We start from the raw sequence: 22,023 nt of genomic DNA on the forward strand, positions 1-22,023 counted from the left end.
CCAGCCATATATATATATATGGCTTTAAGACTTTAATCTAAAATGAAAGTCATATCATGTATTTATACGAAACAACAAATAACCACTATGGATACTTGAAATCATTTATTCAAGGCATTTTTTATATAATTTTGCACTCGTAGTATAGGCATACAATAAAAGAATGTGAGAGTGTAGGAAAGAATATAAAGCCAGCGTCTGGACGTTTAAAATAAGAGCTCTTCAAAAAAGTTACAGGTGTTTTACAAATAGGATTCCTGAAAAATTTGGAATAAACTAAATCTTCAGTAAAAATATTACATTACCAAATGACATGTAGTTAGTAGCGAGCAGTTATATATTAATTAAACGTTTATATCCTGTGAACTAAGACAACACATTTTACATTCAAGTTGAAATAATTCAGCACCATTTGAGCTTGAAGTGTTTAAAAGTGGCCCAGGACTTTTCATAGCTGGAAATGAAATACAGCGTGTGGCAAAAGTAGGTTTATAGTTGTGAGTATAAGAGACACAGTTTATTCTTTTATTATTACTTAATTATTTTATTATTTTCCATACGCACAACTGTAAACCTACTTTTGTCCCATCCTGTATGGCTGCTGTTCGAATATATTAATTGTGAATATGAATTTTAAATATAAAAAATATAAAAAAGGGTAATCTTTACTTATCAGTTACTATATTGCTACTATCAAAACAAGTTACTTTAAAAATAAGGTATCTTCTGACAAGAAATTCTTCATTTTCACACAATTTGCTGAAGATGAATTCTCAGTGCCATGACCATTTTAAGGATCTGTATTTCCTCTAGAATCTGAATATTGAGAATGCTTCTGAACGTGATTATCCTATGAAGCTTCAAAGAGAAAAAATATATTGTTCATTATTATAGATAATGCCTAGTGATTGAAATTGTGAATAAAATTATTGTGTAAAAATATAAAGATTTCCTGGAAATAGACAAGTTCTGGATGCATATGTTTTTGTACTCTTGGCAGATAATCCTAGCCTCCAAGGTCAGGACATCTTTAATCCAGACTGTGGTCTGAATAATTATGAACCCACTAATAATGGCATATGGAAGACTCACTAAATTATTTTTCTACTTAGCCCATTTTTTCACATCTTTTTTAGCTTAAAAGCCACTCTTTTCAGTACTCAATATTGTTTGTATCATTTCTACTTTTTATTTAAACTTTTTTTTAAATTTAGAGTTTGGTAAGGCTGGATTGCCTATCTTATTAATGGATAATTTTTACCAGTTTGTCATTTTCTGTGAGTTTTTGTGGTTATTCAGGGAAGAGCTCCCTTGGGGCTTATAAGTATCTAGTGTTAGATCAAGACTTGTGAGTCATTTGGTAGTGTTTAGGGTAACTGAATGGGTAGATTGCTTACATAAGGAATAAGTGAGAATCTTTAGCCTCCTATTTGAAATTTTTCCCCTTATCAACCAAATGGTACAGGTTATATTTAAAAGGCAGACATTTTAGGGATTGGAAACATATTTTTAATTATTAGTAACACATACATGCATACAACTATTAATTTTTAACTTATTTTTAAAATAAAATGTAGTCATGAAAAACAATAGTGCTTAAAATATAATTTTTTAGACATATAGTTGTTAAAAATGAAAAAAGATGAACCTAAAGTGTAGTAATGACATTTTTAATACTTAATTGAGGTTAGAGACAACCTTTTTTATATCACAATGCCTGGCCTGTGAATGCCTGGCATATATGAGGCCCCTAGATGATGAATGGACAGATGGAGGGCCCAGTGAATGATAGTAAATGTGTCATCTCATGTGTATCCAAAGGCCATGCTATTGGCTAGCTTTTAATACAGGGGTAAGAATCTTGATGAAAGTGTAGATCTTAAATCTGTAGATGCCAGTCTGGCTCAGTACTAATACTGACAGTAGTTTTTTTTAAAAAAGCAAGTATGTTAAAATATTTGAAAAGATTACAGTTTAAAAGAAAGGATCATTCTACAATCTTAAAACTAACAAGCAATTTAAGGCAAAGAGGTACATCAAAGAGGCTCTCCCAGAGCTCAGATACTCGCCCAGTGAAAGTTCTGGCCTCTGTTAAGCTGTTTGTATTCTCTATTGGTAAGCGTGTGCCCTGGTAGATGTGGATTCTGTGGCCCTCTATTACCTGCCCCTCAATGACTGTCCATCTCTAACCCCTCCCAACACGCTAGGCACCAAATGAGTGCGGAATGGTGTTGACTTTACAACTCCATGACCTATAATACAGGGATGCCAACTCATTTTTAAATTCTACCTGATGTGTCCTGGCACTTGAAATACCTTGCTTGAGATTTTAATGCTGGTTAATGTAGGAAAACTTCAGCTTAAGCACCACTAGCTTAAAAGTGTAATTTAATTTCTTTCTGCACCTTTTGAATCTAGGAAAAAGAGAAATTCTCCAAATTCTGTTGTGGCACATCGTTTCACAGTTTAAAATAAAATCACAGCTGTCTCATTATGCAGCACATCCTTGGTTTTGCAGAAAGTACTTTTTCCCCTTATTCACCAACCCCTCAAGTATGTAATGCTATGTGCTCGGCTAATTTCGATTATATTTCAGACAAACACACACACGCACACACACACATGAACATGTATGACTGATTCCTGGATGACTTGGGAGAAGGTTCCTGGATCCACACATATTATGTCATCTATTCTGGATAACTTAACTTTTCTTTAGCATTCCTCTTTTTTAAAGCTGAATATTTTTTTTAAAACGTAGAAAATATAAAAATTCTAAGATGTTTCTCAAGTTTTTAAAAGTATTTGAGCGACAGTTATGGATTGAGGGACTTGTTTGTATGATTTTTATTTTCTGTCAGAAAGAAAATTTTTTTGGCTTATATTTCAGTCTACTTGTGCATTATCTTTGGATAGGCTATCATATCTCATCAGCATAACTTCCCATTGACACATTGGTTCTACGTATACCAGTCCCCAGAATGGTATTTTAAACAGTGCCACTTAAAGGGTCTCTGCCCAAAGGAAATTTAGAGAGTAGAGGGGAGCATCAACAAATGTCAGGGAGAAGTTGGGCAGTTCAAGAACTTAATTTGTTCCAAAACAAAAGCTGACTTAAGTCAGAATGAAATTGTACACTTGTCAGAAAGAAAGGAATTTATCTACTAATTTAAAATGTAAACATAAATTTTATATAGGGATGTAACTATCTGAATACATATACTGCCATTTCTTTGCTATATAGTAATATTTCTTGACACCAATGTATTTGTTCCTTCCTCAGCACCAAATGTGTCCATATCTAGTTACACAGTAGGATCCCATTTCTAAATTAATCGATGCCAGGACATATATAAACCAGTTATTGTGGTGGTCCACTGAAAGTTTCAGCACTTTAGAAAATTCCCAGTTCAAAGTAATTTCGGCTCATTCATTGAAATGATATTTTCTCTTCTGTATTATAATTTCAAAAAGACCATAAGGAATTTGGATTTCTTTGAAAGATCCAAGTGTGCAACTACAGAATTGAAACATTATGTTAGTTCACAAAATAATATGAATAATAATATTAAAATTTTTCCGAATCCAATTTAAATGTTCAAAATCCAGTTATGTGCTTAAGTTATAAAACAGTTCAAACAGAAATTCCTTTGTTGATTTCTGTTCTTTTTCAAAACACATAAGTCCTACTGAAGTTAATCTATTTTTCCCACTTCAGAACACCAGGCACTGATTTATCCATTGGGAGTCGTGGCTTGCTTTCTTAATACCTATATTAAAAAACAAAATAAAACAAGTTATTAACCTGATAATATTATAAATGAATATAGTAGACAAGTTTGAGACCTTTTTAAAAATTTAGGTATCATTTTCCCTCCACCTAAGCAAGTCACCTTCTGAAGTTATCCATTAATACTTGGTTTTAATATTAGTTTAAACAAAACTGTGTCAGTAGCAGGAAGTGTATGCCTGATGCCTACAGACTTGATGTTTATAGTTTAAAAAAAATCCACTGAAACAATGAAGTATAAAGCAGGACTTATCAGATCAACAGCCCTGCCCTGGTGAGTGCACTCCCTGGAGTAAGTATGGCGTGCACCAAGAAGCAGGGTCATGGCCTCTTCATTGTCCTGTGTTAGACCTTTTCCAGCATGATTCTGGATGGACAATGAGGCATTAATGGGCAAGACACTGGATCAAAGCCAATAAATCAAACATTAGTGTATTGATTTTACGATCATAGATGCCTATGTAAAGGAAATAAGAGTGCACTTAATCCAAATCATAAACCATAGATGTACAGTAGATTCTGTGAGAAGAGAACTTAATAGTAGCACTGTAGAACAGGACTGACCACAGAGTCACTGGGTCCATATGCTTTGTTTACAATGAGGAAAGCGAGGGAGAAGAGGACACATAAGAGGAACATACTTTCTAACTGGGTAGTTTGTTCACACAAATGGAATAGTCTCAAATATTTCATTAATGTGAAAAGCATCAGTAAATTGAGAGGTGACATGTCCTTAAGAGTCAAACAACAACAACAAAAGTACAGTACCATTACCAAGGGAATCATATACACCACTGCTTAGAGACTGACCACATAACTTTAGGCAATGCACACTGCTTTCCCAAGAAACTGTCAAGACTCTTCATGGCCTCCAAACTGAAGTTCAAACTTCTTAGCTTGCTCTTCTGGGCTCTCTTTGATCTGGTCTCAGCTCACTTCTCCATTGTTTTTGCCTCTTAACTCCATGAAACGTGTTTTAGCCAAACTAGAACGTTTGCTTTTCCAAACATGTTCTGCAATTGCTTCCGGCCATGGAGGTGTTGGTGATGTGGACGACTCCTCCCCGCATGCTCTTGCCTAACTCTCCCCAGAGCAGACCTCCTCAGCCTTCAGGGCCCAGTTCAAAGGCCGTCTGTCCTAAAGCCATCCCTGATTCTCAGCCAGAGGAAATCTCTCCTTCCTCTAACCTCTGGTTCCTAGCAAGGGGGGTCGGAAGTGCACGTCAAAATGTAAGAGCCAGTTGCCTTAAAGGTGAGGGTTTCGTTTTCAAGTCAAGGTTTTTGCACCTCTCCCCTTATTTCCCACTCATAGATAAGGATGATTTTATTTTATTACAAATCAGTAGTTATGGGTCATTAAATCATTTCATATTTTCATCTGATTGGTATTTATTATTAAAATTCTACCTCAGACATTCTTGCAGGTTAGTTACCATCAGTTGTGGTAATTGGTTTTTAAAAAGGCAACTCTAGACTAGAGCAAACAATCTTTATTTGCTCAAAATAACCTGACAACATCCAGTTCAGTAGATTCTACTGATGAAAAGCAAGACACGCTCTGTGCAACAACAGAGTCACCTCCACAGACCTATTCCTAGAGGAAGGTCAGCAGTTGTCCCTGGGAGTCACCTTGATAATTTTCACAGAGGCCCTGGTCCCACTGCATTTCATTTTACCCCTCATGGAACTTTTTCTATTGCTTCTCTGTTACGGTTATTTATCCGTGTCTCTCACCCTCTCCGTTCTAAATTCCTGTGAAACTATAATTTATCTCTTAATCAAGTACTGGATAGGAGGCTACATGGTAGCAGACCTTCTCCTGGCAGTGGATAGACAGTGGACAGCAGGCTGGTCCCAACCATGACAGAGTACAGAGGAGACAGACATTAAACAAAGGAAGGGACAAGTACTGAGTTGGAGTTATTGTAGTAAGGTTATAAGGGAGCACTACAGAATCAGGAGCCTTATGTTTGCGTTGCTTTCTGATATCTAATGTAGGAGCTTAATAAATACATAGTGCAATGTGAGCATACCAGTGAATAAATAGAGACTGTGAATAAACTAAGGAATGATGAAAATTAAGAGAAATTAATCCATTTATTTTTTTATTTACCTTAAATTGATATTTTGAGGGTTTGCGTTATACTATATGATCAACCCTATGTAATATAGGACATAAAACTATCTAGGTTTTCTGTATTACGGACATATTCAGAAGAATATCTTTATCTCTTTTTTTCAGTGCTGTCCCCTTGCTGTTACATGCTTCGTTTGTATGTAGTCATGATAGTCATGATGACCCTTGTAAAGCACAGGTTCTGCTCCGCTAAGGGGATGAGGAAAAGGCACACCTGCAAGGTGAGTGCAGCCCAAGCCACAGTAGGTGGCTCTGGGAATGGAGCCCCTGTGTCCCCCTACGCCAGAAGCCCAGGTGTGAGAACCCGCACAACCAGGTTCAGGTGCTCTTGGGGAAAACGACAAACTACAGGTTCGTGTGCACAAGACACTGTTCTGGTTTGTGTAACGGAGAAATGCCCATTAACTGTGTCCTCCCATTAACTGTGTCTCGTGTATCTGTGAGACCTTTCTGTACAACACAGAGGCTCCGGTGCCTCTCGGACGTCAAAGCGGAGCTGGTGTGTGTTCAGTGTCACTCTAATGGTGTTCTCATTTTTTGGAACCTGTCACTCAAGGTGGCATCTGTAGTGAGAATCTAGAACCCAGCAACAGTCGAGCCAGCAGTACTTAAGGGATCTGGGTGGGACAGACAGACAAGCAGGAAACCTACCCAGATTTCTTTAAGCACTTTTGTCAACACACCACCCCTATTACAATAAATGTGCTGAGATTCTATGTAAGATTTCATTCATTTTAGGACTAAGAGAATTATGAAGGCACCTCCTCACAACCCTCCTTTTACAAAATAGATATTTCCCTAGGACTTGTTCTAGAACTCAAATATGTCAACTCTCGATTCTATAGAACAGGCAGTCTGGTCTCCAGTTGCATTCTTTAAGGCAGTGACTTTTCAGACTGTACTTTGAAGAACTCCAGGAATTTCTCCAGAGCTCCTCCAAGGACTCTCCGGCAGGAGCAGGAAGCCCAACCATTAGGGCTCCCACAGCTCACCCACAATGAGCTGTAAAATATGCATATTTTACATATTCGGCCTCCACACAGGCTTTCTGGGTAAACAATATGTTCTGTGTATATGTCTTGTCTTCAGAACTAAGCTTCAGGGTACTACAAACCTGAGTACATTTCCCTTTCTCTAGCATTACCAAAAAAAAAAAAAAGAAAGATAAGCTTGTTTCAACTATGTGATAGTGTAAACCCTACCATTTTCTTCTTAAATTTTTTATTTAGTGATTGTTTGTTTTTTTTTAGAAAAAGAGGGAGGAAGGAAGGGAGTGGGGGATAGAGAAATATTGATTTGTTGTTCCACTTATTTATACATTCCTTGGTTGGTTCTTGTATTTGCCTTGACCGGGGATTGAACCCGCAACCTTGGTGAATCAGGACAATGCTCCAACCAGCTTAGCTACCCAGATAGGGCCAGGCTACCATTTTCTGTTCTTTTCTTTTTTTATTTTTTCTTTTTTCCTATTAAGTGAGAGGTGGGAAGGCAGAGACAGACTCCCATATTCACCTGAATCGGGATCCACCTGGCAAGCCCCCTAAGGGCAATGTTCTGCCCATCTGGGGCCACTGCTCTGTTGCTCAACAACAGGCTATTTTAGTGCCTGAGGTGAGGCCATGGAGCCATTCTCAGTGCCTGGGGCCAACTTGCTCAAACCAAGTCATGGCTGATTGCAGGAGGGGAAGAGAGAGAGAGAGAGGAAAGAGGAAGAGAGAAAGAAGGGGAAAGGGTGGAGAAGCAGATGATCACTTCTCCTGTGTGCCCTGATCAGGAATCAAACCTGGGACTTCCACATGCTAGGCAGACACTCTACCACTGAGTCAAGTGGCCAGGATGACTAACACTTTCTACCTTTGGTCTAATTTACAAGGAGGCTATAGTAGTAGTGTAAACAGACACTTCCTGTATAATGCCTGCTGATGAACTAAAATGCTTTGTGAAAGAGTATCACTTGGGCAGATAAGACTCACGGTGAAATTGTGCAGCCCGAGGCATAGGCATGATGTCCTGTGTAGCGAATGTCACAGCGCACGACATTGTTGGAATAGTCTGACTCAGGCACCAGGTAGCTGGGGTTCACACTGACCTAGGCAACACAAACATCATCCATATTTCAGATCTATCAGCAGTGTTTACTGGTTAATTTCTTCCTATTTTCACAGGGCTAGCATGCTTCACCTCACTGAAGCAGAGAGGGTTAAGTCAGACAAGTGGTTAAACCTCTGGAGAAGATTTAGGGAGAGGCTATATTTTTTTCCCTTGAGTTCTTTAAAATAAGAAGAATTTTCATATATCTTTTAAAATAGCTCTAGGAGACATATAATTTGATTTCAGGGCCATGATTATTTAACATTTAAATCCAGAGGAAGAGATCTATTGAGTTATAATCGAAATAAATTACAAGTACGTATTTTCAAAGGTCTCTACCTTCAGAATGTAGTTTCCAGGTGCTACGTCTGTAATATCAATCCATTGGCAATCTATATCTGCATTGTAAGTATCATAACAGCCAGGACTCAACCCCTAAAACAAATAGAATTAAAAATTTTAAAAGATGATATATGGTTAGAATATGCTAAAGAATATGCTTATTATTTGCAAATTAAATTTTAAGTTAGTACTTACAAGAGTTTGACATAAAACTATACTTATATTGCATCTCCCTTGAGAAGTATACATTACTCAGCCTTATAGCACCTCCAGCTAAAAAAAATACAGGACTAATATAAGTAGTAGTACATCTAGCTTCTGAAAAGTGTCATAATCACCAGAAATAAATACAATCTTAAGTGACAACATGGGCCTTCACCAGAATTCGAGACTATCACCCATTTATGAATAAAGGCCACATAATAACCAGGTTGGCTCAAATGTCCTCTTCTCAGTACAACCTTCTCCAGTTTCCCCTTTTGGAAATTACCTTCTGATACTCTGCCCATGATACTTTTTGTGTGTATAGATTTTATAATATTTATCCTTTTCTGCTCTGAATTATAATTATACTATATAAAAACATATCTAGGTCATAAGCTTTCTAAGGGTAGGGTTTATACATTTTTGAATAGCCTACACTAACTTTATTACATGTCAGGAACAATTTTAAACATGTTACATATGTAAATTGGGTTCCTAGAACTAAATGAGGTAGGTGCTGTTATTCTCATTTTACAAATAAGGAATCGGGCACAGTGAGGTCACAAGGCATGGTAGGAAATGCAGCTTGTAAGTGGCTGAGTAGGGTTTGAGTTTAGGCAATCAGATCCGGATTCTCTGATCTTAACCGCCACACTGTACTCTCTCTCTCATGGTCACTGACAGATTTATTGAATTAAAGGGATGACTGTCTCAACGTATGATCCCACCTCACTCCACTTGCTAAGGTATTCATTTCAGTAAATGAGTGACTTTTATGGGCCGAGAGCAGAAGAATACCAAGGAAACAGAGTCCTGGCCCTCCAGAAAGTTCTAGTCTGGAGCAATTTGTTCAAATTGAAATCCGTAGGTACATTCATGATTCCATTAGTTCTTCACGAGAAGTTTTACTATTGCATTTTCATTCTAATGGCAATCTAAAGTAAATTATAAAGCATATGCTAAGATCATTTTAACTCAATACTGTCATTTAATTGCAGCACCCAAAATTGCTTTGGTGCTGAAGATCACCTTGGTCACCAAAGAGATGGCAGAATCATCTAAGCATGTCCTGCCAATGCTGATTGGGCTATCACCTGATTCGGGAAGAAAGAGGGAGAATTGTGCTGTCGTGCTGCGCACAATATAGCACGGACAGGCCACACTCAAAAGTCCCTGTGTCATGGTAATGATTACCATATACCCACCTTAGTTCACACCAACCAGTATGTAAGGAGTAAATATATAATGAATCATTTTTGTTTTCTGGTTCTAGCACATAATTCTGATTCTGGCACATAATAAATACTTAAGAAGTCTTAGTGGTTACTATTGTTGCTACTGCTACTACTAAATTCATGGCATTATAAGGGATTCATCAGATTAAATACCTCTTTCATACAAATTTAAATAATGCTACAATGTTTATCTGACTCTCAAGTGAACAAAAGAGCTTTAAAGAATGCTGAAGTGGGCACTCTAGGGTAACTCAGCTGTCAGAAGTTAATATGAGCTTTGATTCTTTGAACTAGCAAACAAATATGGGAGTTTTTAAGGCCATTAAGCAAACAGGCATTTCATAAATTCAAAGTCAGACATTAAAAAAAATATTAAATGTAGACCCTTACCAGTGGCTGCCTAACTAGCTATTTTTTTAAACTTTTTCCATTGATTTGAGAGAGAGAGAGAGGAAGGAAGAGAGGAACACTTCAGTTTGTTCCACTTATATTATCCATTTAGTTGTGCACCCGCTGTTACGTGCCTTGACCAGGGACTAAACCTGCAGACTCAGTTTGCTAGCTAGGACAATGCTCTATCCATGCAGCCACTCAATGAGGACCTAAATTAGCTATTTGGTTTTGGTAAAACACAACCATTTGTTACATTAAATGAATGAGGTTAATGTGACAGTTTCTAGTTTTTTATAATTTTTATTTTTAAGTAAGAGGAGGGGAGTTTGAGAGACTCCTGCACGCACTCCAGCCAGGATCTACCCAGCAACCCCTGTCTGGGGCTGATGCTCAAATTAACTAAGCTATTATCAGTGCCTGAGGCCAACATTTGAACCAGTTGAGCCACTGGCTGCAGGAGGGGAAGAGAGGGAGGGGAAGAGAAGCAGGTGGTCACCTCTCATGTGTGTCCAGACCATGGTTTGAACCCAGGACGGCTGCACACCAGGCCAACGCTCTATTCACTGAGCAAACTGGCCAGGGCTATAAATTTAATATGTACATTTGTTATCTAACTTATATGAAAGTATAAATAGAAGGAAGTTGTGTCTAGTTATATTTGGGTACATTTAATCAACATTATAATACAGTTCATCTAAGTCAACATTGGGGTTTTGTGAAAAAAATTTTTTTTCCTTTAAATGAAACACCAGTCTAAGTGAAAAACACAAAGCATAAATCAGTTGTAATTCAAAACCTGATGAATAACAGTTAAATAGGACACAAATGGATGACGATTAACAGGAAAGGTACCATATAAAGTAGAGTGGGGTTACCCAATAATTGGGGGACTAGAAGTGCTATAAATATCTGTAGTCCTAGATTCAAGCATTTCGGCTGTGAGCTGTCCTGAGTGCCTCTTTCTAAATGAAGAGAATCAACTCCAGGTTTCTGCCAGGGAGGTGCTATGGGACTTGGAGATCACCGAGTGAAAAAGGGAATTTCTGTATGCACATATATATGTAATGTGTGGGAAAGGTACAGCATCTTATGCTTAAAGAGTAAGTGCTGCCTCAGAGCACATGGAATTGGACTTCCCTCTCTGCCCCCCCCAACCTTCCCATCATCACCACCACCACCATCCTGCCTCCAATTGCTATGAAGTTCTAAGCTCAGAGAAAGAAGCAACAGTAACATTTAAGTCGCCAAAAAGTTTCTTGCTGCAGCCAGGGATTTGCTTCCCCAGGTTCTAGCTGCTGATCCCTTTGTGCCCTGAGTTATATACATTCACTGCTCCTTGCCAAGATTTTGGCCAGAGTAAAATTAAAATGTCCTTTTACAAATTAGAGTTTCTTATGGAAATACTGGCACAGCTTTTAACTGACACAGATTTTCCCATTATAAGACATACAAACTGCTTAGTTCAGCCTGATTTCTAAAAATCCATCCAAAGAACATCTGACATCAATTATACTGTAGCTTTAAATATATATATGCGTGAAGAAAGAAATTGTATCCTTCTGCTCTTATTTGCATGATTAAAAGAGACAGTTTTTAAAAGTGCTTTTTAAGAAACCTATTTTCTCTCCTTTTGCTAACCACAATCACTGGGTATCCTATTTTTAGCTTACTAGGTGGAGGGAGGAATGATTTTGCAGGTGAGAAAACAGGTATCTTTTCTGTAGTTATTTACCAAGCCTGTTAAAGTGTACAGAATGAGTACAGATATTGGAAACCATTCAGATTTTTTCAGAGAGTAGAGTGCTGCTTTTGATTGTGGGACATAACGAGTATGCGGTGACCTTCTATGATGATGAAGAACTTTCAAAATAATTTAGATAATCAAGCCATCAGTTTTCCCAACTATTTTCCATCTGGACTAGGTGACCCCCTAAATGAAACAGTTTATAAAAGACAAGCAGGAGGAAAGAAAATAGAAGACCCCTTTATTTTCTCTCTGAAGCCTGTGGATCCCTGATTTGATAATGCCAACCTACCTGTGTGTGTGCAGTACATGCAAATCGCCTGTGGTAGCCATAGTCACAGGATGTGTCCTCAAGACAGAAACTCGCTTTGTGGCCTTCAGCCACTCTTCTCTGGGTGCTGGCATCAAGCAGGTCATAGTGGCTGAATTCATCCATGCTGTGGTAATGTCTAATGTCCGAAACAACACAGAGACCGTGGTCAGTAACATACAGAGAAAAGGCAATGACAGTTTTAGTTAACTTCCCTGCTGCCTCTCACATTTGTTAGCACATTAAAATCGAAATAAAGAGACAGTTTTTAAAAGTGCTTTAGAAGGAAACTATTTTCTTAAAGGTTCATGCTAGATTTCCCCCTACCCCAACCAGGGTCAGAAATCTGTCAAAATTATAAGCTTTAAACTTTGCTATTTGGGGTGGTGAGGAGGACTTATTTGAGAATTTTGAATATTTTGCTTTTCTATAATACCCTGTTTTATCTTTGAATGTTACATAGAAATAGACAATAAATTATCTGTGTTTAAGTGGAACCTGACACATGTTCTCTAGTATGTTTTCCTTGGCTGCCACAACTTATGTTTCATTCCAAAAAAGAAGAGCACATGACTCTTGGGAGGTTTCTGTGAGATTTTAAAAAATTGAGTTCTCATAGATTTGAAGTCATTACTACAGTGCTAAAGAGGAAAATGGCATGTTTTACCCACCGTTATTATTTAACTGGTATAAACTTTTATTTGAAAATACAGTAATTCTATTTTATCAGCAGATTAGGTGCTCATATCTGTTGTTATCCCTTCATTAAGGAGAAGGCGCTGAGCCGTTCATGTTACATTAAAGGAAAGAACAAGAGGACATGGCTCAAACTGCAGAAAGTTTAAGGGCACACATCAGGATTTCCTGGCAAGAAATACCTGGGCAATTTATCAAGGCAAATTATAGAATAACCTAATGTGCAGATCTTTAAATTCAGTACAGAACAGGCACAGCTGTATTGATACAGGTCTTTAAGAAGCTATTGGAGACAGATCCTTCTCAGCCCATGGAATAGAGCGTATACACCTTTGAGAAAGTTTTCTGAACACTTTTGGTAACCATTTGTGATCTTCATCAAATGCTGTTAAATGCTAACTAACTATAGATGATCTTTGATGCAATGGACTTTTTAAATAAATCTTACTTGCAAGATATTGGAGTAAAATTCTAGTGAAGCCAATTGCTATATCCTATCAACAGAGAGAGAGAGAGAGAGAGAGAGAGAGAGAGAGTGTGTATTTAGCAAGAGACAGAGACAGGAAGGGAGATGAGAAGCATCAACTCTTAGTCGTGGTATTTTAGTTGTTCATTGATTACTTCTCATATATGCCTTGACCAGTGAGTCCAGCTGAGCCAGTGACACCTTGCTTAAGCCAGCAACCTTGAGCTCAAGCAAGCAACCTTGGGCTTCAAGCCAGCAACCTTTGGGCTTAAGCCAGCAAAGATGGGGTCATGTCTATGATCCCACGCTCGAGCCAATGACCCTGCGCTCAAGCTGGTGAGTCCGTGCTCAAGCCAGTGACTTCAGGGTTTCGAGCCTGGATCCTCAGCATCCCCAGTTGATGCTCTATCCACGGTGCCACCACCTGGTCAGGTTCCTATTAACAGTTTTAATAAGCTGGATTTATAGTTTCTAATTTAAAAGCTAACAGGATCTAGTAATTGATGTACTATCTTAAAGATGGACTCCACTGGTTATGCCACAATACATGGAGAAAAATTCTAAATGTAAATAACAGCAATTTTCTCCCTCTGTATAAGAATCATTTGAAAAAATGAAAAAGCAATTCAGAAGTATCCAGGAGGTCCTTCTACTTACTGGTGACAACTGTGCCACTCCCAGGAATATCTTGGTCGGCTTGGTAAGAAATCTGATGTCCCTTGGTTTTTCACTCTTTGCGGAAATCTTAGCAGCACCCTATGATCGTAATCTCTGACATCGGCCCTATATGCTGAGCTGTCATTTTGAAAAAAGAAACACTGTTATTTTCTCAGAGTGTTGACTAAAGACAAAACTATAAGCAAAACCTTTCAATATGCAACAGTGACTGCCCCACTCCCAGGATTAGCTTTTCAGTTCCAAGAGACCAGGGCATTTTGCTTATTTTATTTATTGCTGAATCTCCAGATCCTACAATACTGACACGTAGTCAGAGCACTGTGAATGTGTTGAATGGGTGAATGCATGACAACTATGGAAACCCTCAGTTTAAATGTAAAAAACTAACAAAATCACATATATATGTGAAAAGTAAACTTTGTATTTATAATCGAGTTTAATCATGAATTTGTGAAACTGAGGTGGAAATCACACCAGTTATGAAAAAATCATTCATATTTACTTAAGGACTTTGAATTTAGCAGTACATTTCTTGAACAACTAAGATGTACGGTGGGGAAATAACTCTAAAAGAGTACACATAGATTAGATATATAATTTTGTAACTTCACTATCTTCAAAACAACAGCATTACTATGATAATATAGGGAGTGCAATGGTGTAAGTGATGCAAGACTCAAGAATGAAAATAAGCTTCAATTTCTTCTTTTCCTTTAGCCTGACAGTTATAAAGGGTCAAAGTGGAAGAAACTTACAAATAAGCATTACTCTGTTCCTTCTAATATGTTTTGTGTGAGTATACATTCAAATACTATTGGTGACATTCAAATACTATTGGTGACCTTATTTTACACCTTAAAATGTTTTGAGACCTATCAACACGTCCTTTTGCTCCCTCTGCTGGTTTCCCAGCAGCAAACTTAGAGAAATCCATTCCCAAAATTGCTATGATTTTATTTTAGGACTGATGGGAAAACAAAGTTCTTGCCCATGGTCTTATTCTGGCAAAGGTTATATCCAAATAACTAAGTTAATTATGGCTTCAGACAAAAGAAAAAAAACCTTTGCCAATTAGGGGTCCCATACTGGCAAATTAGCCCCCCAATCTTTTAAAGGTGTATTAAGCTCTTTGATTATAGTATTTCCCCCCACATTATTGTACAGTAAATTGTCTAATGCAAAGCTATTGGCTCCAAAGTTGAAGGATCTTGGAAAACAGACGTGAGATCTGCAACCCCTCTCCAAGATAAGAGTTTGCTCCATCTCCCTGCTTTGTGTGTAGTTTGAAAGGCAGAACCCACACAATCTTCAAAATTTTAACTCTCCATCCAGGTAAGCATGCTCAGCATGACCTACTTCCGAACTCTTTATAGAAACAAGAGTGGTCAAGACCAGGCACTTGATCAGCCCCCGGAATCAAGACGGGAAAGCCGAGCAGCTCTTAGCTCTTACCTGGCCAAGCAGTTTTCCTCCGCAGCGCATCTCAGGTTGTACATGGACATCTTCTGCACGTACGTGGACGCCTGGATGTAGTAGGGATCTGGCACCAGGTCTGGGAGACCTAAACGTCAGCAGGCGATGAGCATAGGAGTGAGACAACCCTGCACCCCCTACCCTGGCTACTGATCCCTCCGAGTCCCAGCTCCTCATCCTTGGCCCAATCATGCTGTGGGGCTGCGGGTAACAGGAGAATGAGGGATGCCCCGGGCTGCAAAGCGAAGTGGAAAGAAAGCAGGAGGGGCCAGGCCCGCGGTTTGCACTAGATTCCAGGGCTGCTTCTGCAGGCTCAGGGGGAGGAATTGCATCTGCGGGGACTAGGGCCTGCCGCGCCCTGGCAGCCACGTCGGGGAGCCACCAGCCACGTTGGGGAAGGGTGCGCGCGTGGTTCCAGTAACTTGGGGCGCTTACCATACTGGAAGTAGCCGGTGCCGTATCCGGGCCGGTACCTGCTCCCAGGCCGGGGCCTTTCGTACGTGTCGTAGTAATTGTAATAGGGGTTGTCGTCCGAGTACTTGTAAGGGTTGTACGGGTCGTCGCCCACCATGCCGTCCACGCGGCTAGGCGGCCTCAAGTTACTGAGCGCAGGGCGCTCTGCCGGCGCGGTCCGGTTATTCGCGCGTGAGGCTCCGGAGTCGCGGGCCCCGGACGACGAGTAGCCAGCTTGGAACCAGTGGCGGGCGGCGGGCCTGGAGCGGCCGGCCGCGGCTCCCGACGAGGCAGCGGTCCGTGCCCGAGTCGCCGCCGTGCGGTTGTTGCGGAGCAGCAGGATCGGCGTGCGCGGCTGCGGGGCGGCAGCGTTGTCGGCGCCCGGGGCGGTGGCGCCCGGGTCCCGTCGGCGCTGCGGCTGGTACTGTGAGCCCTGGCTCAGCAGGCTAAACACCTGCCCGTTGTTCTCCCATTGAATCTTCTGGCTCCAGGCGCCGGGAGCAGCCGGTGCCTCGCGCCGGGGCTGCTGCGGGCCGGCGGCTGGCGGGGCGCAGCGCAGCAGCGTGCAGAGCTGCAGCGGCCCCAGCAGGAGCGCGGTCCAGGCGAAGCGCATCGCTCCCTTTCCCAGTTGCCCCCACTCCGGGAGGACGTAGCTCAGAGTTAAGAGAAAAGCGGCTTAAATCACGTGAGGATGGGAGAACTCTTCAACCGGGGAGGCGGTAGAGGCGCGGGGATATTAGTCCCCACCAAGCGGTACCAAGGGTGGGCTGCAGACCCTGCTTCAGTAGAGGTGGCCGCTGGGACGTGGCACCCTCCTCTCTCCTCTTTCCCAGTGCTCTGGGAGGCGATGGGGAGCGGCGCGGCGCCCGGCGAGCCGGCAGTGTCTGGAGTGAAGGAAGGAGGAGAGATTTTAAACTTTCTGGCACGTTTGCAAAGTTACACAAGCCGTTCTGGCCCAGCCATCCCTCCGCTATTTGTTCACGTAATGCGATTGGAAACGTGCAAGGGGGACAGCTCCTCGCCTCTGCCCCTCCCTCCCCGCGGCGTCCTGTCCTCCTCCCCCCAGACACGTTGCACAGGGAGCGTTAAGGGGAAAGAACAAAAACGGAACACACATCCTGAGACACACTCGGCTTAATCTGGGGCGAACATGCAGGAATTTCAAAAGACTCAGACAGGCGAAGGCAGCCAGGCCATGGGGCGACGCCAAAATATGCATGAAGAAAAATGCTATTAGGTCACCAGCCCTGGAGAGGCGGGAAGTCAGGAGATGGGGAGGGTGCTGGGGGCGAGAGTTGGGGGCGGGGGCGGAACGACTGTGACTAACATTCATCCATAAGGAGTTAACCAGACAAATTTCCCAATGCATACTGACTCGATTTTATGGGAAGTGTCCTCAGCAAATAAACCCCAGGATATCAAATTTTGTTTTTTTGTATGTAGGTAATATGAGAAATGGGTTAGAAAGTTGTTTCCTACAGTGAATATTTTAATAACTAAAAGTGAAATTTTTTCAGGGAACAAAAACCAGCTAACACTGCAATGGATGCATAAACCTGTATTTATTTTTTATTTTTTCAGAATGCTGGCCGGATTTGTACTTTGAATGGAAATGAGGAGCCATCTTTCACCTTAACAGTGTCTCCCAGGAAGTTCTATTGGGGGGGGGGGTATGGGGGTGGGGGAGGAGGCTAGAGTAAGTCTGCCTAGGAGAGCACTCAGAAGACAGCTAGCTTCAAAGCATTTTGTCTGACTTTTATTTTCTCTTTCTACAGCTAATAATTAGGTTTGAATTTTAAAAACTTAAGCCACCATTTGTTAAATGTTGAAAAGTCTTAGATTGTTTGATTGATCTTCTAATTTCAACAAAGAAGTTGTTGAAGCAACAGCGCTGGGATGCAGATTTTGATAAAGAGAAGGGAGTGGGAGAGGCCAGAGGAGAAAGGGTGGGAAGTAGGTAATGCTGACTGGAAATGCTGACTGGAAAGAGATACTTACTGGATCAGTTCATCACGTACCACACAGGTTTTTTGTAGCGCTGGAAGAGTCTCAAAGAAAACTGGCTGCTAAATGGCCTGATTTAAAAGTACGACTCAAAACCAGATTTTAATAGCCTTTTATCTGTGTCATCATGGAGCTGTCGATATACTTCGATATTCAGCTCTCTGTTAGTGTCTGTCTTTCCACGTTTAATCACTGCATTTTGGTGGTGTCGTGGACATCTGCTGATTTGACTGTCCAGCATCCATTTCCCTTTTTTCTGGCCAGAACAACCATATTTTTCTTTGGGAAATGATCTCTACTCAACTGAATTGTGGGACTCAGCATTCATGAGTCTTCTACCACTTTAGGTAATGATCATGAGATCCAAGCTTGGTTCATCAAACTGTCTCCCTAGTACTGTATTTGAATCTTGAGCAGAAGAACACAAGAGTCAAAAATGTTGGAGTCCACTCTTCCCACTACTGAAAAAAAGTGTCTGTGGAGCATTGAGACACAATTTTCTCTGAGCTGTGTTACACCAGTACCTTTCAGCACCTGGTTCTTCAGCTTTAGCTTCTATTTTTCCAATGTGCTCCTTTGTGGCTTTACGTGGTCAGAGTCAATTTCTGCTGTTTGCTACTTAAAGAACCCTGAGTGACACTAAGAGAACTGTGGCTGGTTCTCTCATCTAGTCAGAGCACACAATTTTGAGTTTAAGGTGATAGGTTTGGTTCTTCTTTTGGGTGACAGAGACAGAAAGAGGGAAGATAGATAGGAAGGGAGAGAGATGAGAAGCGTCAATTCTTTGTTGCGGCCCCTTAATTGTTCATTGATTGCTTTCTCATATGTGCATTGACCCACCGGCTACAGCAGAGTGAGTGACACCTTGCACAAGCCAGCAACCTTTGGGTTCGAGCCAGCTACCGTGGGGTCATGTCTATGATTCCACACTCAGGACCAGCAACCCCACACTCAAGCTTGTGAGCCCACCCTCAAGCCGGATGTGCCCGCGCTCAAGCCAGTGACCTCGAGGTTTTGAACCTGGGTCCTCTGAGTCCCAGTCCGACACTCTGCCCACTGTGCCACTGCCTAGTCATGCAAGTTTGGTTCTTTTTGAGTTAAGTTAGATTTTCTCTGCCCGTGATCACATAGCATCTTTGGTCAGAAAGAGGTGTCAGGTAGAAGCTTGCCAGTAAATTAGCAAATCTATTGCCTACATGATGAAGATAAAAATTCAAGTGCAAATCCCACCGATCGCTAGTCAATTGTGTCATTTTTTTCTGTGACGGTAAGAGACATCTCCAGCTGTTATTTTACAGACTTGATGCCGTGGTTAAAATTAAACTACTCGATTTCTCCAAACCCACAAAGAGAAGATAGAGTAAAAAGAAGCAGGTGTATATAATTTGAATGGACAGGCCAAATTATAGGAGAAGCAGGAAGGGAGAGATTATAATTATCTCTCATTTGAAAAAGATTCTGCGTGCACCCATGAACAGTGTATTCCCCAGAGAGAGAAGCCTGTAACTGCTAGTGCTTGACCACATGTTTCTGAGGGAAGGCCTCTGCTATGGAGGTCACACTGTCAGAGCAGCCGACCACAGCAGCTTCTAATGGGAGGGAAGAAAGTTTATGCTGGATCTCAGATAAAATAGCCTTGTTTCCAATCCTGGTGCTCACACAAAAAAGCTGTGTGTGTATCTTTGGACAGCTGATTTACTTTCCCTGGCTCTTACTTATCTATGGGAATCAAGAATTAATCCAAATCTCTTCTAAAGTAGTTTTCCTGGTTTTAAAATCTCTGATTTTTGTGAATATCCAAGTAATTTCAATGACTTTCAATTCATTCACTATAATGTTTCATGATTATTAATATTTAATTAAATAATTACTTCAGTAGAACTTTAAGACATTGGATGTATTTATGTGTGAGCTAGAGTTTGCAGACTGTCATTTTTCCATTTCACTTATTTTCCATTGGTGGAATTTAATATACATTTATTTGTTTTACAGATACTTCTTGAAAACATTGATGCTCTGGAGTGTTGTATAGTGGTGACTGGTACACATGAGCACTCAATGAATGTCCTGGGATCCACTCACTCATTCTCAAAGTTTACAGCTGAGTGGGTTCACCAATATTTTTGAATTTGCTCCAACAGATTTAAAAATGTCTTATTAGACTATAAATATCTAGCAAGAACAGTAATGGTGTGCAATATTTGTTTTCTTTCAGACTCAATACTTTAGGGAGGGGAAACACATTACCCTTTGTAACACAACCTGAAGAGACGCTTAGTGGGTTTTCTCTCTATTCTACTTTCTTTCAACTCTGGCTTAAGACTCAGCCAGCTAAAAACAAACATGTGGCTGCCACATTGGGGACAATTGAAAGTGTTTGTGAGCCCTATGGGAGATAGTCTAGACACACACTGTGCTCTCTGTTTAATGACAAAACTGTTATTCACAATATTGGAGAAACTTCAATTCCTTCTACTCAACACTGAAATAATAATAATAACTGCAGCTACATCAAGATACCTTTACTTTGATAAGATCCACTGCTGATTTCACTTTGACCTTGAGACTTTCTTTTTGTGGACGATTTTGCAGTCTATACCATAAGAGGAAGAGGAAGAGAATAATGTCACCTTCTTTTAATTTAAGTTTCCAGACTATCAATATTAAGGACTTAAACTGCAGTGCTTGCCCCATTGACCAAAAAGTGAAAGTTGTCATAAGGCTATGCTCCTGATAGTTAACTGAATTTATATTTTGGGGATAATTCATATAAATGGAAAGTACTGTTATATAGAAATCCCAAATCATATGACAGTGTTACTGAATGACCAGTCCCAGAACACCAATGTCTAGTCAAAGGGCTCTGGGTTGAGCATAGATTCTTGGGGCTCAGGAAGCTCATCTAAATCTTGTTCTTTGGTAAAGACTAATGCTCATATGTGCTCTGATGCCATGTAATGTGAAAATATTGCAGAGAGTAAAAGTAAGAAAGTGTGAAGTTGGAGACACATAGAGGAAAATGATTGAGAAAAGAGGTAGGTATGACATCCAGCACAAGGGGGTGAGTTGAGGAGTGAATGAGGACGTGAGCACATTGAGAAAGGTGAATCAGGCCCTGGCCGGTTGGCTCGGTGGTAGAGCCTCGGCCTGGCGTGCGGAGGTCCCGGGTTTGATTCCTGACCAGGGCACACAGGAGAAGCGCCCATCTGCTTCTCCACCCCTCCCCCTCTCTTTCCTCTCTGTCTCTCTCTTCCCCTCCCGCAGCCAAGGCTCCATTGGAGCAAAGATGGCCCGGGCGCTGGGGATGGCTCCTTGGCCTCTGCCCCAGGCGCTAGAGTGGCTCTAGTCGCGACAGAGCGACGCCCCGGATGGGCAGAGCATCGCCCCCTGGTGGGCGTGCCGGGTGGATCCCGGTCAGGCGCATGCGGGAGTCTGTCTGACTGCCTCCCCATTTCCAGCTTCAGAAAAATACAAAAAAAAAAAAAAAAAGAAAAAGAAAAAGAAAAAGAAAGGTGAATCAGAAAGAGTAAGAGAGTGAAATGAAGAACCAGAGTCTTTTTACTGGGCGTAAAGTGAAGGAGAGGGGTAAGTTAGTCTTGCTGTTAACAGTGTGCTTGTGTTTCCTTCTCCTCGTTCTTGTCTTCTGCCACATACCACTTCCAGGTACTCACCCAAATATAAAAAGTAGACAGTTGGTACACACTTGTCTGTGTGTCAAGACTGAACTGGAAAAAAAATCTGTAAACAGACTGGGTAGGAGAATTCCAGAAATAATGAATTTTAAATATATCTTGTTTGGTTACCTATCCCCTTGGGCCACCTAGGGAATGGAAAAGCGGAACCCTAGGGAATGGAAAAGTATTTTATGCTGGTGTCTTTAGTGCATAGTCATATGTGATTAACTAAATAATGTTAATCACCATAACAAAATGGAAAAATGAGAAAAGGTGAAGTTATGATAGGAGAATGGGTCTTTGAAATTCAGTGAATCAGAGTTCAAAGTAATTT

The 22,023-nt window shown here is 40.8% G+C and overlaps 1 protein-coding gene across 2 annotated transcripts; it reads right to left on the reverse strand.

Annotated features, from left to right (window-relative positions):
- Positions 1-1,943: 1,943 nt before the first annotated feature.
- Positions 1,944-16,976, reverse strand: LOX (lysyl oxidase). Of its 2 annotated transcripts, XM_066274173.1 has the most exons (7): positions 15,994-16,976; positions 15,538-15,646; positions 14,065-14,202; positions 12,228-12,384; positions 8,357-8,452; positions 7,900-8,015; positions 1,944-3,770 (listed from the first exon to the last, which is right to left on the reverse strand). In XM_066274173.1, the coding sequence occupies exons 1-7, from the start codon at positions 16,622-16,624 to the stop codon at positions 3,764-3,766; spliced, it is 1,254 nt and encodes a 417-aa protein (XP_066130270.1). In that variant the 5' UTR covers positions 16,625-16,976; the 3' UTR covers positions 1,944-3,763. The 2 variants fall into 2 exon arrangements, with proteins under 2 accessions (XP_066130270.1, XP_066130271.1); XM_066274174.1 differs by lacking the exon at positions 1,944-3,770 and having other exon boundaries at positions 7,896-8,015.
- Positions 16,977-22,023: the final 5,047 nt, after the last annotated feature.

Source organism: Saccopteryx bilineata, chromosome 4 (assembly GCF_036850765.1).
Source record: "Saccopteryx bilineata isolate mSacBil1 chromosome 4, mSacBil1_pri_phased_curated, whole genome shotgun sequence".
NCBI lineage: Eukaryota > Metazoa > Chordata > Mammalia > Chiroptera > Emballonuridae > Saccopteryx > Saccopteryx bilineata.